This window comes from Eschrichtius robustus, chromosome 8 (assembly GCF_028021215.1).
Source record: "Eschrichtius robustus isolate mEscRob2 chromosome 8, mEscRob2.pri, whole genome shotgun sequence".
Classification (NCBI taxonomy): Eukaryota; Metazoa; Chordata; class Mammalia; order Artiodactyla; family Eschrichtiidae; genus Eschrichtius; species Eschrichtius robustus.
The window spans coordinates 75,380,391-75,398,911 of record NC_090831.1 but is presented as its reverse complement, the minus strand read 5'-3'; the positions used below and the strand labels follow the sequence as shown (position 1 = coordinate 75,398,911).

Sequence of the window (18,521 nt, the reverse complement as noted above, 5' to 3'; positions counted from 1 at the left end):
ATATTAAGTAAATATGGGCATCTGTAACTTAATTTCCATATAATTAATTCATCTTTCTGTTTATTTTGTGTATTTATATTAGGAGTGTGGCTTTACCAGGGATTTGATATTATTTGCAACCTTTAATGAAGGTAAAAACCATAAAACTTTCAACTTATAATTATCTTAATGAGTCATATATCATTTCAGCTTTTATTTTACTCTTCCTTTTTTTTCCCCTCTCACAGTTAAAAGCCAAAATCCTTTGGTAAAAGGTCTTAAGTTTTCTAATTCCTATGAAGATTTTGAGTTGAAGAAATTGCTATTCAATATAATTGTGACCTTTTATAAAGATTTATCTACTATACAGGTAAAAAATAATCAAAATAAAAATTAAAATTGTCTCACTTTGTAGTATAACTTTTTAAAAGCCACGGCTGCAAATCTTTCATCAGCCCATATATTTACCATAGAAGGTAACAAACTCGTATTCACTGGAATTTCACTTTTTCAAAATTTCTCTTATCTATTAATGAACAGTGAATTTACCTAAATTTAAACCACATAAACCAAGGAAAAGCAGGAGAACCGTGGAGATTTATTTATATATTTAGAGCTCCTGAATAAGAGAACATAAACTGAAAGAAAATCCATATAGGCCCACCCAGCCTAATAGTCTATCTTTGACCATAGTAATGAGGGATGATTTAATGCTGGAGGAAATTGCTCATCTCTATGCCGCCCATCTCAAACTGTATGAACCTGCTTTTTCTCCACACAAATCTAACCTTCTTATGTACATATTTTTATTACCCATGAATTATCTTAATACTTTATATCCTACATAAAGCATGGTGTAATTTGAAGAGCACTGGAAATGAATTTCACTTCTGTCTTATCGCCTACTAGCTGTATGGCCTTGGCAAAGTCACCTAAACTTTCTGAGGCTCAGTTCTTCCTTCTGTTGTGAGACTGAGATAAAGGCTTTGTAAACTATAAAGCAACAGAAAAAAATATACTACTTACTAACAATTCCATTAGTTTAGTTATTACTGCATTAATTGAAATTTCATTTTAGTCTTAAAACTCTTTCAAGTTCCAAGGGAGGATTCATTCTATCAATTTCATTAGTGGTAATATAAACGTGGTATAATATGGTGGTTAAGGCTTTAGTCAGGTGGAATCCAGTGCTGTCGCTTTCTAGCAATGTGATCTTGAATACATAGTTTAGCGTCTCTAAATTCCAGTTATCTCAACTTCAAAGTGGGGAAAACACCTATCTCATGGAATTATTATGAGGATTAAAAGAGCTAAAAACAATTTTTTTTGGTAATGCCACTTTGAAGAATATACTAAAAAATGCTCAGAAAAAAACTGTCTTTACAGTTATAACTTTGTTATTCATATCAAAAATGTACACTCCATAGAAGCTAAATGTATTTTCTGAAATGTCATATAGAAAATCATTCAATAGAATATGGTTTATTATTATAGTGGAGTATTATATAACTATTAAAATGACAGATACAAAGATAATAAAATTTACAGTATAGTTTATAAACCAATTTTATTTGACAACAAAGTCAAATGGCACAAAGACTGATAAGCTTCTTAAAGCACTATGTGAGCAATGGAATCAACTAATTTTTTTCCTGTCACATGTTTGTGTTTGTGGCTCAGTAATGGTAGTGATAATAAATACGTGTACTGTTATTTGCAGTTCACAGAGTATTTCAAAAAAATTATCCACTTACTACTTACAGCAGTGCTAGAACTAATTGTTATTCTTGTTTTCTCAGTTCTAAATCTTGTGCTCTTTCCATGTGGAATAGTAGAAAATTTAGAAAAATTCATAGATATTATTGTGAAAAAATCTTTGTAGAATAATGCCAGATGAAAAGAAAATTGAATAGAATATAGCACATGGTGTGTTACTATCTTGTGAACCATAAATATATACCAATCAGAATCAGCTGTAATATTAACTTGATTGTCATATTATAATAGCTTTGCATTTTTGTTTTTTTATTGACATCATGGATTCAGTAGTTTTAAAATTCTTGGCGTGTAATTAACTATGGCTTGTGACCTGACTGGTATTCACTGGATAGAGTGTTTGTATAAGTTCTGTTGCCTATGCTTAAAAATAGCCATAGTCTATTATCATAACTTCAGACAAAATTGATTTCTTAAAGTATATATACAATTGAGTCTCTGAAATAGTTCCTTTAAGAAATAAAAGTAAGGAAGACAGAAATAACCACCAATTTATTTGCTCTAAATTTTCGACTCCTGTGGTTTTATCATAAGCGGAGGTAAACTGCATATATAAGCAGCATAGATTAAAAAAACTAATACTTATTTTACATTATTGTTAGCCATAGAGTGTATATCCCAGAAAGGGGGATCATAGTGAACTGTTGTTATTAGTGAGTTTTGGTTTTGGGTTTTTTAATTTTTTAATTTTTGGTGCTTAACATAGCTTGGAATCTTTAGGAAGAAAGTATTTTGAAATGATCATCAATAACACATCAAACTGGAAATCTTTTATTAAATTTTCTTAGATTAAATAAAATTGTTTTAATTATGTTTCTAACATAGTACTTTTTGCCCTTTCTCATAGCTATTAATTGATGGCAAAGTTATTTTGGCTTTGTTTACCTATGTTAAAAAGCCTGAGAAACACAAAATAGTTGAGTGGTCTGCAGCACAGTATGAAGAATTACAACTGCATGCAATTGCCACTTTGTCATCAGTGGCTCCTTTTTTAATAGACGAGTACATGTTGTATCAGGGAAATGCTCACGTCCTTGCATTTTTAGAATGGTGTGACAGTGAAGGTAAGTGGCCTTTCAGATTCCTGTCAAAATTCTAATCTACATATTTCAACTGAATGGCGGTGTAGAAAAAGAAATACAATTAAAAGGAGAACTAACAATGTAGATCTGGCCTTCTGTGATTTTAATGTGTTTAAATGCTGTTTTAAGGAAAAAAGCCTGAGATTTCATTTATAGTCAGACATTAGTAAATGTTAGCTATAGTTGATACATACCTTTCAGTAAAAGAAATCATTCATATAAACTGATGTAAATTTTTATATTATTAGGCCTATCCAATAATTATACTGTCCTGTAATATTTTAATTAGTCATTCAACAAATATTTATTGAATGCCTACTAGTAACCATATATTGTTTTAGCTACTAACAAAACATTTATGTTCAAAATAAATGAAGTCCATACCTTCATGGAGCTTCAAATCTAGATCTCTAGCCACATGTAGTCTGCCAAGTTAGCAGAACCCTAATTTGTATGAATATTTCATTTCAATTCTCATAATTCTTAGAAGGGAAATAAGAAATACATTCTTTTTTAAAAAAAATTATAAGTAAGATACTGTATTCTTCTCTGGTAGTAACTTTGCTCTGGAAATAATTTTGTATGGTACATTTTCATTAGATCAAGGATAGCACTCATCCATGAGGGAGAAAAAATTATAGCTTATTTTTATTCTCTAGTTTTTAATATGCTGAGTTACTAAATTTAGTCATGTTAAATTACTGTGCATTAAATAAAACAATTCTCCTGTCTCTCCTTTATATTATTTATGTTTACAGAAGTCTATAAGGCAAAAAAAGTAAATGCTGCCTAACAAGAAGAAGCCTGATAGCTAACAGTCATTGAGTACTTACTATGTGATAGGCCTTAACCCCCTCAGCAGTATTAAACCATTTAGGCCTCACAACAAATCTAGGAGTTATAGGTTCTATTATTAGCCCTGTTGGTCAGTGGGTAGAACTCAGTCAGAGAAGTTAAATAACTTGTTCCTTGCCACATAGTAAGTGATTTAATGCAGGCAGTCTAGCTCCAGAATCCACATTTCTAAACCTATACACACTACTGGGAACAGTATTTTGAACTTTTTTTTTTTAGCATTAAACAAAAAGCTACTTCTAAAAGAACCTTTCAAAGAAAGCATATTATAACGAAGATAGAGAACTTGCCTTGTTATTTATCAAGACTGACCATAAAGCTATAGTAATTAAAATTGTATGGTACTACACCAGGCATAGACCAGTGGAATGGAATATATGGGAGGTTGGCATCATCAGAGATGATATTGCCAATCAATGAGAGAAGGATGGTGCTCTGGCAGTTGGCCCTCCGTGTGAAAAAATAAAAATTAGATCCTTTCAGCTTGTTTAAAAAAGTCAATTGCAAAATGAATTCAAGCCCTAAATGCAAAAAGTTAAACTGTAAAAATCTTAGAAGAAAACATGGGAAATTATCTTTATGATAACAGGGTAGAAACAGACTTTTTAAATACAGAAGAGCTTAAACTATAAAGAAGATTATTAAAGATTATTAAATGTATTAACTACTGTAAAACGGAAATATCTGTATGACAAAATCTGAATAAGATAACAATCTATAAATTGAGGGAAGACATTTACTCACCACTCTGACTGATAAATGATTAGAATTCAGGTTCATAAAGCACTCCTACATATCGAAAAGAAAATAACTCAGTAGAGAAGTAGGCAAACAATAGAGATTGCCAGAAAATTCTTCAAAATTTTTGGAGAAAATCTCAAATTTTCAAAAAAAAATTAAAAGACACTCAACCCCACCAGTAATCAGAGAAATGTAATTGTTCTGCAAATTAAGATAACAATGAACTACCATTTCACATTTAATAGATTGGGAAAAATCTATTTCTTATACATTGTATCCATATAACCACTTTGGGGAACAATTTGGCAACTTTAATAAAATTCCATGTGGGTATACCCTATATGATTCTGGTGTCACAGGCGAAACACTTCTCAGTGGGAACAAGAGGACATGAACTAGAATGTTCATTATAGCAATTTGTACTAGTGAATGGATAAACTGTTATTTATAAACTGGATGTGGAAAGCAGTTAAAACTGAGCGGATCTAGATCTACTTGTAACAATGTGAATAATTTTAAAAATACAACGTTGAGTAACAGAAACAAGTTACAAAAGATACATACAATAATGATACATTTGAGTAAAATTTAAAAACACGTATTTCTGTACTGGAAATAGAAAGAGGAGGGGGATGGAATCATATTTACTTCTCTAAAAAAAAAAAAACCCTGAAGTATGACAAAATTTTAACATCTCTTTAAACTTATATAGATATAAAAGATGTCTAATCTAAATTTCTTGATGTAAAGTAACTATTAATATTTCCCTACAGATTCCTTCTTTAGTCATGGGAACAGTTTTCATGGTACAGGTGGCCGTGGAAACAAGTTTGCCCAGATGCGTTACAGTTTAAGACTCTTGAGAGCCATGGTCTACCTTGAGCATGAGACCATAAACAAGGATCTTTGTGAAAAGAGAGCAATTCAGCAACTGATAGGTAAAAACGTAACATGTTTGTGTCCTGATGAAAGTAGAATGTTTATGAATTAGAACTTCTGTTTGAAATGTTTTTCTACACATTTATTTTGTCCTATAGCTGACAAACTCCTGAATATTTTCTTGATTTTTGTTTCATACTGTTGCTATAAATTAGTTTGTCTTTACTGAAACATCATGATCACTTATCCTTTAAACATTTGTTTACTTAATTCAGATACCGTTTCATTTAGGATTATCTTTATCTTTTTTTTTTTTTTAATGGGCTAGTGTTATATTTCACTCTTCTAGGAGTAAGATCACCACTTTTTGGCCAGGCCTTTTGGAGTCATTTTAAAAGAGGATAACATTACATTTTCCAGTGCATTTGACATTACCAGAATACTGGTACGCTGGTGTATACAGAAATGTACATAGGTTTTCTGATGTGAAATATCAGGATATCCTTCATCTTCAACTTAAAGAGTTGACTGTGCTACGTCACTTTATCTCCAACATACATACATGCGAGTTCAGTGTAAAATTCAGAACACCTAAGCAAAAGCTTTTTACCTTTTGTTATTTAAAAAATTAATAGTTCTCTGGCCCTAATCTTTCCTGACTTTGAGAAGTAAGAGCTATATTTGTCATATCCGTGTTCAGTGACCGCCTCATGAGTAGGTGATATAATTTGCTGGATGTCAATTAATTACAAATGCTTACTCAAAAACTCTTCTACCTGTTCAGTGCCTGCTCTTCCATCATTAGTGGATTGGGGTGGTGCCCTCTAATAATACTACTAGTAAGCAAAATGAGGATATTGAAAAGGGGGCTAGGCAAAAACATTCACTTTCTTGATGAGCTTATTGGAGGATGACCAAACCTGAAAGTAGATTTTATCACTTCTGTGCACATTTCATGATACAGAACTCAGTGTGAAGGCCCCAGCCTAACTGGATGAATACAATTTTCCATATATCCAAGAAGAAGTCTTAATCTTACCTGGGTAGCAAGTGGGGAAGGGAGAGCAAATAGCAAGGGTTCTTTTCTTCTTAGGACCTTTCCGTTTAACTTGAAAGAAGCTGATCTTTATTATGTGAGTTCCTAGGGGCAGGAACCTTCTCTTACAGAGTCTAACAGAGGCTCTATAGTAGTAATAAGCTCAACAAATAGTAATTGCATTGTAAATGTAAATGTTTATACACCTGTTGTGTAGGCACTGGTGTCATAAACATGTATAGAACAGAACTCTCAGGACCTTGCCTTAATGAAAACAAAAGGAAAGATGTATGTCATAGAAAGATAGCATGTGTTACCCTGCACTGTTAGTAAGGCACCTAGTGAGTAATACAGAGAGTAAATGCCACAGGGTAGTCTTCAAGGCTGGGCAATCTTAACAAGAATCTTTATGAGTTAGGGTGTGAGGGTAAGGCTGGTTTCAAGAGGAAAAAAAAAAATAGAGAGAGAGAGAGAGAGAGAGAGAGAGAGATGGTCTTTCAAGCAAGGGGACAGCATAAACAGAGACATGAAGCCAAAATATACATGATGATGTGTTCAGAGCTAGCTTAAGTGGAGTCAAAGTTTTATGAAGACAAATAATATGAGATAAAGTTAATTGTCTAGTCAGAGGCCAAGCAAGAAAGAGTTTTGAATGGCATACCATAATAGAGTTTGAACTTCATTCTCTTTAAGCATGGTGAGCTATTAGCGGTTTGGATTAGGGAAGTTATATGTGCAATGCTACCTTAGAAAGAGGAAATCTGAAAAATATATCCAATGGTTAGAATAGAGCAAGGAGAGGGTAAATGTAGAGAGTTAAAGGATACCGAAATATTAAGAAAATAATTCAGTATTAACATAACATTTATTACAGACAACAGGGAAAGTGACATCCCTGTACACAGGTAGGAAGAAGAGGAGATAATCTAGAAAGGAGAAGCAGATGCAAGGCCAGCCAGGTTGGATTCCTAGAAGGTGTCCTAAAAAGGGAGCATAGGCCCTCTGTCCATGGCATGCCTCTGCCCTGGCCTCCAGCATGCTCACCTAGCCTTCCTAGACTCTGATCCTTCACCTGTAATTCATCCTAACAGGACCAAGAATTGTCCCTTCAGGGCCAACAGTGGAAATAGGCTGTGATTTCCATGGCCCTTTTACTTTGAAACATAGCTCCACATCTTCCTGCTAATGCCAGTGATCCCTTAGTAACTGAGGAAAAATGACTTTTGTTCCTTATACAAAGCTTAAAGGAAAAGTCCTTTTTTGAGGCAAAATTTTATTGTGAATGACATTCCATCAATGTAAGTGGCTATTTTCAAGTCTTTTAAAATTTTGATTGGAAGGAGAGCTTTTAAAGAACATGGGAATATTGCTACCTAAGTTGTTGAAGATGCCTTCGAGTAGACATAAGGAGACGATGCAGAAAGAAGTAACAGGAATAGAAAACGTACTTAGGGATGTCTTCCACCTTTGCTTAAGATTGACCCTGTTGACCACAAGGACAAGAAGAGATGAGGCAAGCTATGATCAGGCATTTTGGTCATATATTTGCAAAGGCACGCATCTTTGCCTCATGAAACTGCATATTTTTAAACAGTTTTGTTTGCTTGGTGAAGTATCAGGTTGTTAAGGGCTTCTTTTAATGACACACCATTAATTATGTACTAGAAATTCTATATATATATGGGCCTACTGATTGTATTGAGAGCCCAAAGAATCCATTTATCATCTTCTGTCTACAGCTTCTAGGAAACCATACAATGAAAATAGCCCTTTTAAAAATAGTTTTTCTAGTTGAAATTTTATAAGAAAGAATTTCAGAACAGTAATTGATCAAAATAAAAATACAGTGTTCAATAACTTTACATTCTTTAACTTTTTTCAAATCAGGAATCTTTAAAAATACAATAAGCAAGTATAATGATAAGGAAGAGGCCATTCTTTTGGAAATTCAATCTGATATTTTACTTATTTTATCTGGTCTTTGTGAACATCATATTCCTAGGAAGGTATGTATGCCTGTGAATCAAAGTTTTGTTCAGATCTCTCAATCACATAACACTATGAACTTCTTCTTAGTAAATGTCCATAAATGTTGGTGTTTTTTTAATCTTACGAAGATTTAATATTCTTTTTTTAAGAGTATAATTACATACAGTAAAATATATAGATCTTAAGTATATAGTTTGATAGGTTTTGACAAATGTATGCATCCATTTAACCAATATCACAATTAAAATATAGAATATTTTTATCTCCCTGTAAAATTCTTTCATGCCGCTTAGCAGCCATGCCCCCACTTGCCTACAGGCAACCACTTTTCTGATTTCTATTCCCATAAATTAGTTTTGCCTATTTTTTAACTTTATATGAATGGAATCACATGATTATTTACTCTATTAGTTCTGGTTTCTATCAGCCAGCACCATATTTCTGAAATATATCCATGTTGTTGCATGTATCAATAATTCATTCCTTTTTATTGCTGAATAGTATTGTATGAATACAACAAAATTTGTTTCTCTATTCCCTTATTGATAAACACTTAGGTTGATTCCATTTGGGACTACTATGTTTAAAGCTTTAATTAACATTCTTGTACTAGTCTTTTTGTGGACATAATGCTTTCATTTCTCTTGGATAAATACCTAGGAGTGCAACTAATGGATCATAAGATAGGTGTATGTTTTGAAGAAACTGGCAAATAGTTTTCCAGAGTGGCTGTACCATTATAAATGATGTTTTGGGTTTGAATTGGGTTCATACCTAAAACTAAAAGTTAGAAAAAAGAGCTTAATTCCCTTTGATCTTTTTAATGCCATAGCAAACTCTGAGTCTCAGAGATTAATAACTTAAATAGCAAGACATAGATTTGGAAAGATAAAAATTAAAAATTATGAAGGTTTCAATAGAGTGATTTGAGGGAGAGGCAAAAAAGAACAGTAAACACATACTTAGCTCCAAGCTTTGGTGGAACTTCTTATATTCTATCACCCTGCACCTGTGTTCTTCTGGAAAATACTCATAGTCTTGCTTACTGGGAACCAGAACTGAATGACAAGACAATAGGAAAGGTACTTGGTAACAGACAAATATTAATTGGTGATAACATCACATACATTATTAAAGGTTTTAACTGCTATTTATAAATTTATTTCTCTCTTGGGAACATTGGAAAATCTTCCATGATAGAATTTTAACCCCTTGAATTAGTTGTTGCTATCTAGTACTCATCTGACATGATGTTAGATTACATTCATTACAATGTGGAAGAAAACCATGGGACAAGCCTTATGGTTTATTTTTTTTTTAAAGAAAGAGAAAGGGAAAAAATATAAAGGGGCATTAAACTGACATGTTGATTGATATCCTCTCTAAAATGACTAGCTTTACAATAATTTGTCTTAAATTCCTGAGAACAAGTGAGTACAAATTTGAAAAAAAAATTGTATTACAGTACTATTTTCCTAAAAATGTTGTTGTGTTTTTCTGGTAGAAAAAGTTTTAGGGGACAGGATGAAATGGGAAAGGAAAGGATTATTTATTTATTTCAAGAAATAATTTTAAATAAATCTCTTAGGAAATTTTTGGAACTGAAGGAGTGGATATAATTCTTCATGTAATGAAAACAGACCCCAAGAAGTTACAGAGTGGATTAGGCTATAATGTACTTCTTTTTAGTACATTGGACAGCATTTGGTGAGTATTACTGTACCCATGTTAGATAGAATCACAGTAAAAGAAAATTACGTCTTTTGGCAGCTATGTATGCCAATTTTCTTCCCTCAAAACTACAGCAGAAAGATAAGCCTTTTTCTTTTCAGTAGTCCAGAAATGACACTTACCAATATCCTTTGGAAAGTAGTCTTGTCCATCACTCAAATATAAAACCATTCTTGTATCTAAACTTAAATCCTTGTTTTTTTGTGATTTGAATGCATTCCATTTTGCCCTGGCCTGGGAAAACACAAGCATCTACTATTACTCATACAGTATTCTTCTTATTCTTGAAGACTGCTGAATTCCTCATTCATCGTATCTTAAAAAGTTGAAAACCAGTTGATTAGGTATTTCCTAATCAATATTGTTTCCCAAACATTTTAGCATTCCAAAGGGCAAATATATATAAATATATATAAATATATATAAATATATATATATATATATATATATATATATATACTACTTTTCTTAACATTAATTTATGAACTTTTGTCTTGGGGAAAATTAGTTGAGTTTCCTATATCATTAACACTTAACGCATTTCTTCTATTTGGGTGGAATTCATGAGAGCCACACTACAAAACATTAGTTTAAAAACAAACAAACAAACAAACAAAAAAACTCATGACTGTAGACCAAATGGACCTAACAGATGTGTGTAGAACATTCTACCAATAACAGCAGAAAACACATTTTTTTCAATCACTGTGATATTGTGATTTATAATTTAAAAATATGTATTTGGTCCATTTCTAGTACAGAGCTCCTAAAACTCTTGTAATTTCTTAATTAATAAGAGCAATGGGAACATCTTTTGTTACAATATTTGGTCTTTTATCCTCAGTTCCTATAACAGTTTCAGAGTAATAAAGATGAAAGTAGTATCTTTTGTTATTCATAACAAGCCCCTTTCAACTACATCTGAGTTTATGTTAATGAGGTGAGTTTTGGAAAGCCCCTAGATAACCACAGGATGGGAGCCTGGTTGCCAGGGGAACTAACTATATAGTTAATTAAAGGGTTGTAACTTTCAGCTCCACCCTCAACCTCCAGGGAGGGGAGAGAGGCTGAAAATTGAGTTTAACCATCAATGGCCACTGATTTCATCAATTACACCTACATAATGAAGCCTCCATAAAAATCCTAAACTATGAGATTGAGAGAGCTTCCAGGTTGGTGAACACTTGGAGGTGCTGAAAGAGGGCATGGAAGCTCCACGCCCCTTCCCCATATACCTTGCCCTGATCATCTCTTCCATCGGGCTGTTCCCAAGTTGGATCATTTTATAATAAACTAGTAATCTAGTAAGTAAACTATTTTTCTGAGATCTGTGAGCTACTCTATAGCTGGTTTATCAGAAGCACAGGTGACAACCTGGACCGGAATTTAAGGTTGGGGAAGGAAAGCAGCACAGTCTTGTGGGACTGAACCCTTAACCTGTGAGATCTGATGCTAACTCTAGGTAGATAGTTTCTGAATTGAACTGAATTGTAGGACACCCAGTTAATGTCCACTGAGAATTGAAGAATTTGTTTGTGTAGGAAAAACCTACACATTTGGTGGCCCTAAGTGAAGTATCTAGAGTAGTTTTGAGAGGAGACACAGAGTTTTTTTTCTTTTTTTTGTACAAACACAAATGGAGCATTCTCTAGGGTAGATCACATGTAAGGTCATAAAACAAGTCTTGACAAATTTAAGAAGACTGAAATCATTCCTTTCTGACCACAACTGAATACAACTAGAAATCAATAACAAAAGGAAACCAGAAAAACTCACAAATGCATGGAAATCAAACAACACACTCTTGAACAACCACTGGGTCAAAGACAAAAATAAAAGGGAAATTAGAAAATTTCTCAAGAAAAACTAAAATGAAAACACAACATACCTAAACTTACATGATACAGCAAAAGCAGCACTAAGAGGGACGTTTATAGTGAAAAATCCCTATGTTTAAAAAGAAGAGTCAAACATCCTAACTTTACACCTCAAGGAACTATAAAACAGAACAAACCAAGCCCAAAGTTATCAGAACAAAGGAAATGATAACAACTACAGCAGAAATAAATGAAATAGAGAGTAGAAAAACTCAACAAAACCAAAAGTTGCTTCTCTGAAGAGATAACAAAACTTTTTTGAAAATTGACAAAACTTTAGCTAGACTAAGAGAAAAAGAGAGAAGACTGAAATAAAATTATAAATGAAAGAGATCACACAGATAACACAGAAATAAAAAAGATCATAAGGGACTATTGTAAACAACCATCTGCCAACAAATTAGACAACATAGAAGAAATGGATAAATTCCTAGAAATATACAATGTACTGAGACTGAATCAAGAGGAAATAGAAAGCCTGAACAGACCAATAACAATAAGGAGATTGAATCAGTAATCAAAAACCTCCCAGCCAAAAAAGCCCACGTCCAGAGAGCTTCACATGTGATTTTTACCAAAAATTTAAGGAAGAATTATTCTGAAAGGTAGGAGAATAGGGAACACTTCCAAACTCGTCTTATGAGGCCAGCATCACCATAATACCAAAGCCAGACAAAGACATCATAAAAAAGAATTGGGAGTTCCTTGGTAGTCCAGGGGTTAGGACTCGGCACTTTCACTGCCGTGGGCCTGGTTTCAATCCCTGGTGAGGGAACTAAGATCCTGCAAGCCACGCAGTGTGGCCAAAAAAAAGAGAGAGAACTACAGCCCAATATCCCTGATGAACATGGAAGCAAAAATCCTCTAGGAAATATTAGTAAACTGAATTCAAGAGCACATTAAAAGGATTATACACCATGACCAAGTGGAATTTATCCCTGGAAAGCAAGAATAGTTCAATATATGCATTAGTCAATGTGATATACCACATTAATGTGGTATATCACAAAAGGACAAAAATCACATAATTATCTCAATGTATACAGAAAAAGCATTTGACAGAATTCAACACCCTTTCATGATAAAAACTCTCAATAAATTAGGTAGAGAAGGAATTTACCTCAACACAATAAAGGTTGTATATGAAAAGGCCACAGCTAATATCACACACTGAATGGTGAAAAGCTGAAAGCTTTTTCTCTAAGATCTGTATAAGGCAAGGATGCCCACTCTCACCACTTCTACTCAATATAGTACTATAAGTCCTACCCAGAGCAGTTAGGCAAGAAAAAATAAATAAATAAAAGGCATCCAAATCAGAAAGAAAAAGGTAAAATTATCTCTGCAGATGACATGATCTTATATGTAAAAAACACTAAAGACTCTACCAAAAAACTGTTAGAACTAATAAATGAATTCAGTAAAGTTGCAGGATACAAAATTAACATATAAAAATCAGTTGCATTTCTATACACCAATAATGAACTACTCCAAAAAAGGAAATTAGGAAAACAATCACATTTGCAATTTCTAAGAATAAAATACTTAAAAGTAAACATAACCAAGGGGTGAAAGACATAGTGGTACCGCCACTGTGGAAAACAGTATGGAGGTTCCTCAGAAAATGAAAGATAGAACTACCATGTGATCCAGTAATCTCATTTCTGGGTATATATCCAGAAGAACTGAAATCAGGATCTTGAAGAGATAGCTGCACTCTTATGTTCACTGCAGCATTATTCACAATAGCAAAGATACAGAAACCACCCAAATGTCCATCAACAGATGAATGAATAAAGAAAATGTGGTATATACATACAATGGAATATTACTCAGCTTTAAAAGAGAAGGAAATCCTACCATTTGCAAGAACATGGATGGACCTAGAAGACATTATGCTAAGTGAAATAAGTCATTCACAGAAGGATTTCTCTTATACATAATTTCTCTTATAAAAGGCATCTAAAATAAAAGTGTAGAAGTAGATAACAGTATGTAGACAGTGGAATGATGGAGTGAGGGAGGCATGAGGTGTTATCATTCACCAGGTATAATGTTATAGTCATACAAGATTAGTAAGTTCCAGAGATCTGCAGTACAACATATTGCTCATAGATCTGCTCTATAATATAGCGGCTATAGTTAAGGTAAGGTATTGTGTACTTAAACATTTGTTAAGTGCATGGATCTAGTATGTTCAGTGGTCTTACTACAAAAAAAAAAAAAAAATACCACAAAGGGATACAAGGAAACTTTTAGAGGTGATGAATATTTTTATTACCTGGATTGTGGTAATAGTAACACAAGTATATACATATGTACAAACTCACCAAATTATATATAATAAGTATATGCAGATTAAAAAATTCCAGTTATACTTCAGTAAACATGGGGTGGGGTGAAACTCTGATGAATATTACTTTCCATAAGATGAAGTAACTAGATTTATCCCCTGCAAATTCTCTTTTTATATAGAGAGCTGGAATACTCAGCTCTCTTCCAGATACACATAGACAATGGGGCTAATCAAATATCTAGTTTCTTTTTTACAGCAGAGAAGAGAGGGATATAGTGATAAAATGATAACCTGATCTTAGGTTTCAACGGCAAAGTCTTATTGACCAAAGTGCTGTATTAAGCATAGTAAAAAATTTAGAGATGAATATTAATGAGTACCATCCTTACTATCTACCAATACATTGGGATTCAGTGGTTACTGCAGAAAATGACTTGATGTTTTATCCCTTTTTTACTTAATACCTCACAGTTATACTAAGATAAATAGTTTTATTTATGTGTCTTTTATTACAGCACAACTCAATTCCCTTTGGCTAAAAGATAAGTAATAAGTCCAATGTTTAATTAGTAACACTGGGCATCGGATCTTTTTCCTTTTCTTAGGAACTTAACTGAGAGGAGTTCTTGTCTATTCATTTGCATCATGAAAGGACTTTAAATTTTATCACTTTTACTTCTATTGAGATATCATATACTATTTCTCCTTTATTCTGGTTAATGTGGTCCATCACATTGTATTCCTTGAATAAGTCTGACCTGGTTATGGTGTATTATTTCTTTTTCTATGTTGTTGGATTCAATTAGCTAATATTTTTAGATTTTTTTTTTGGTACCATGTAATGTGAGTTTAATTTTCCTTTTTATTAATGTTCCATGGATGGTTTTGGTATTTACTTTATTTTCACCTCAGAAAAACAGGAAATATTTTTTCTAGAAAGAGTTTGTGTAAGATTGTTTTCATATCTTTCTTAAATAATTTGTGGAATTCATCGATTAAGTCATCTGTGCCTGGAGTTCTCTTTGTAGAAAGATTCTGAAGTATAGATTTCATTTCTTTAATATGTGTGTGTCTATTAAGGCTTTCTATTCTTGCATAGGTTCTGATGTCTTTTTCTAGGCACTCATTTATTTTGTCTAAATTTTCATATTTACTCTCATAAGGCTGTTTGTAAAATCCGCTTAGGATTTTTAATGTCTGTAGGATACAAAGTGATGCTTTTTTTTCCTTTCTTGGTATTAATCATTTCTGCCTTCTCCCTCTCGCTTTTTTCTTGATGCGTTTCACCAGGAGTTGATCAATATTATTAGTCTTTTTAAAGAATCAATCTGTGTGCATTATTATTTCTATTTTATTTTGTTTTATATTTAATTAATTTCTGTGGGGGTTTTTTCGTTCATTCAATTTCACCTTTTCTATTTCTTTAGTTTTTCTGGAATTTAATTTTATTTATTTTTTTATACAGCAGTTCTTATTAGTCATCCATTTTCTACACATCAGTGTATACATGTCAATCCCAATCTCCCAATTCATCACACCACCACCCCCACGCCCCCGCCACTGTCCTCACTTAGTGTCCATACGTTTGTTCTCTACATCTGTGTCTCAGTTTCTGTCCTGCAAATTGGTTCATCTGTACCATTTTTCTAGGTTCCACATATATGTGTTAATAAATGATATTTGTTTTTCTCTTTCTGACTTACTTCACTCTTTATGACAGTCTCTAGATCCATCCACGTCTCTGCAAATGACCCAATTTTGTTCCTTTTTATGGCTGAGTAATATTCCATTGTCTATATGTACCACATCTTCTTTATCCATTCGTCTATCGATGGGCATTTAGGTTCCTTCCATGACCTGGTTATAGTAAATAGTGCTGCAATGAATATTGGGGTGCATGTGTCTTTTTGAATTATGGTTTTCTCTGGGTATATGCCCAGTAGTGGGATTGCTGGGTCATACGGTAATTCTATTTTTACGTTTTTAAGGAACCTCCATACTGTTCTCCATGGTGGCTATATCAATTTACATTCCCACCAACAGTGCAAGAGGGTTCCCTTTTCTCCACACCCACTCCAGCATTTGTTGCTTGTAGATTTTCTGATGATGCCCATTCTAACTGGGGTGAGTTGATACCTCATTGTAGTTTTGATTTGCATTTCTCTGATAATTAGTGATGTTGAGCAGCTCTTCATGTGCTTCTTGGCCATCTGTATGTCTTCTTTGGAGAAATGTCTATTTAGGTCTTCTGTCCATTTTTGGATTGGGTTGTTTGTTTCTTTAATATTGAGCTGCATGAGCTGTCTATATATTTTGGAGATTAATCCTTTGTCCATTGATTCATTTGCAAATATTTTCTCCCATTCTGAGGGTTGGCTTTTTGTCTTCTTTATGGTTTCCTTTGCTGTGCAAAAGTTTTAAGTTTTATAACGTCCCATTTCTTTATTTTTGTTTTTATTTCCATTATTCTAGGAGGTGAATCAAAAATGATCTTGCTGTGATTTATGTCAGAGTGTTCTTCCTAAGTTTTCCTCTAAGAGTTTTATAGTGTCCAGTCTTACATTTAGATTTCTAATCCATTTTGAGTTTATTTTTGTGTATGGTGTTAGGGAGTGTTCTAATTTCATTCTTTTACATGTAGCTGTCCAGTTTTCCCAGCACCGCTTATTGAAGAGACTGTCTTTTCTCCATTGTATATCCTTGCCTCCTTTGTCATAGATTAGTTGACCATAGGTGCGTGGGTTTATCTCTGGGCTTTCTACCTTGTTCCATTGATCTATGTGTCTGTTTTTGTGCCAGTACCACATCGTCTTGATTACTGTAGCTTTGTAGTACAGTCTGAAGTCAGGGAGTCTGATTCCTCCAGCTCCGCTTTTTTCCCTCAAGAATGCTTTGGCTATTCGGGGTCTTTTGTGTCTCCATACAAATTTTAAGATTTTTAGTTCTAGTTCTGTAAAAAATGCCATTGGTAATTTGATAGGGATTGCATTGAATCTGTAGATTGTTTTGGGGAGTATAGTCATTTTCACAATATTGATTCTTCCAATCCAAGAACATGGTATATCTCTCCATCTGTTTGTATCCTCTTTAATTTCTTTCATCAGTGTCTTATAGTTTTCTGCATACAGGTCTTTTGTCTCCCTAGGCATTTTATTCTTTTTGTTGCAATGGTAAATGGGAGTGTTTCCTTAATTTCTCCTTCAGATTTTTCATCATTAGTATATAGGAATGTAAGAGATTTCTGTGCATTAATTTTGTACCCTGCAACTTCACCAAATTCATTGATTAGCTCTAGTAGTTTTCTGGTGGCATCTTTAGGATTCTCTATGTATAGTATCATGTTATCTGCAAACAGTGACAGTTTTACTTCTTCTTTTCCAATTTGGATTCCTTTTATTTCTTTTTCTTCTCTGATTGCCGTGGTTAGGACTTCCAAAACTATGTTGAATAATAGTATGAGAGTGGACATCCTTGTCTTGTTCCTGATCTTAGAGGAAATGCTTTCAGCTTTTCACCATTGAGAATGATGTTTGCTGTGGGTTTGTCGTATATGGCCTTTATTATGTTGAGGTAGGTTCCCTCTATGCCCACTTTCTGGAGAGTTTTTATCATAAATGGGTGTTGAATTTTGTCAAAAGCTTTTTCTGCATCTATTGAGATGATCATATGGTTTTTATTCTTCAATTTGTTAATATGGTGTATCACATTGATTGATTTGCGTATATTGAAGAATCCTTGCATCCCTGGGATAAATCCCACTTGATCATGGTGTATGATCCTTTTAATGTGTTGTTGGATTCTGTTTGCTAGTATTTTGTTGAGGATTTTTGCATCTATATTCATCAGTGATATTGGTCTGTAATTTTCTTTTTTTGTAGTGTCTTTGTCTGGTTTTGGTATCAGGGTGATGGTGGCCTCATAGAATGAGTTTGGGAGTGTTCCTTCCTCTGCAGTTTTTGGGAAGAGTTTGAGAAGGATGGGTGTTAGCTCTGCTCTAAATGTTTGATAGAATTCACCTGTGAAGCCATCTGGTCCTGGACTTTTGTTTGTTGGAAGATTTTTAATCACAGCTTCAATTTCATTACTTGTGATTAGTCTGTTCATATTTTCTAATTCTTCCTGGTTCAGTCTTGGGAGGTTATACCTTTCTAAGAATTTGTCCATTTCTTCCAGGTTGTCCATTTTATTGGCATAGAGTTGCTTGTAGTAGTCTCTTAGGATGCTTTGTATTTCTGCGGTGTCTGCTGTAGCTTCTCCTTTTTCATTTCTAATTGTATTGA

The 18,521-nt window shown here is 33.4% G+C and overlaps 1 protein-coding gene across 1 annotated transcript in view; it reads left to right on the top strand.

Moving 5' to 3' along the window:
- Positions 1 to 18,521, top strand: part of CFAP69 (cilia and flagella associated protein 69) — a 66,444-nt gene that overhangs the window by 33,793 nt on the left and 14,130 nt on the right. Inside the window, exons 10-15 of the mRNA XM_068549995.1 lie at positions 83 to 131; positions 228 to 349; positions 2,603 to 2,819; positions 5,207 to 5,371; positions 8,236 to 8,354; positions 9,926 to 10,044. Of these exons, the coding sequence (XP_068406096.1) occupies positions 83 to 131; positions 228 to 349; positions 2,603 to 2,819; positions 5,207 to 5,371; positions 8,236 to 8,354; positions 9,926 to 10,044 (791 nt within the window). The remainder of the gene's footprint in view (positions 1 to 82; positions 132 to 227; positions 350 to 2,602; positions 2,820 to 5,206; positions 5,372 to 8,235; positions 8,355 to 9,925; positions 10,045 to 18,521) is intronic.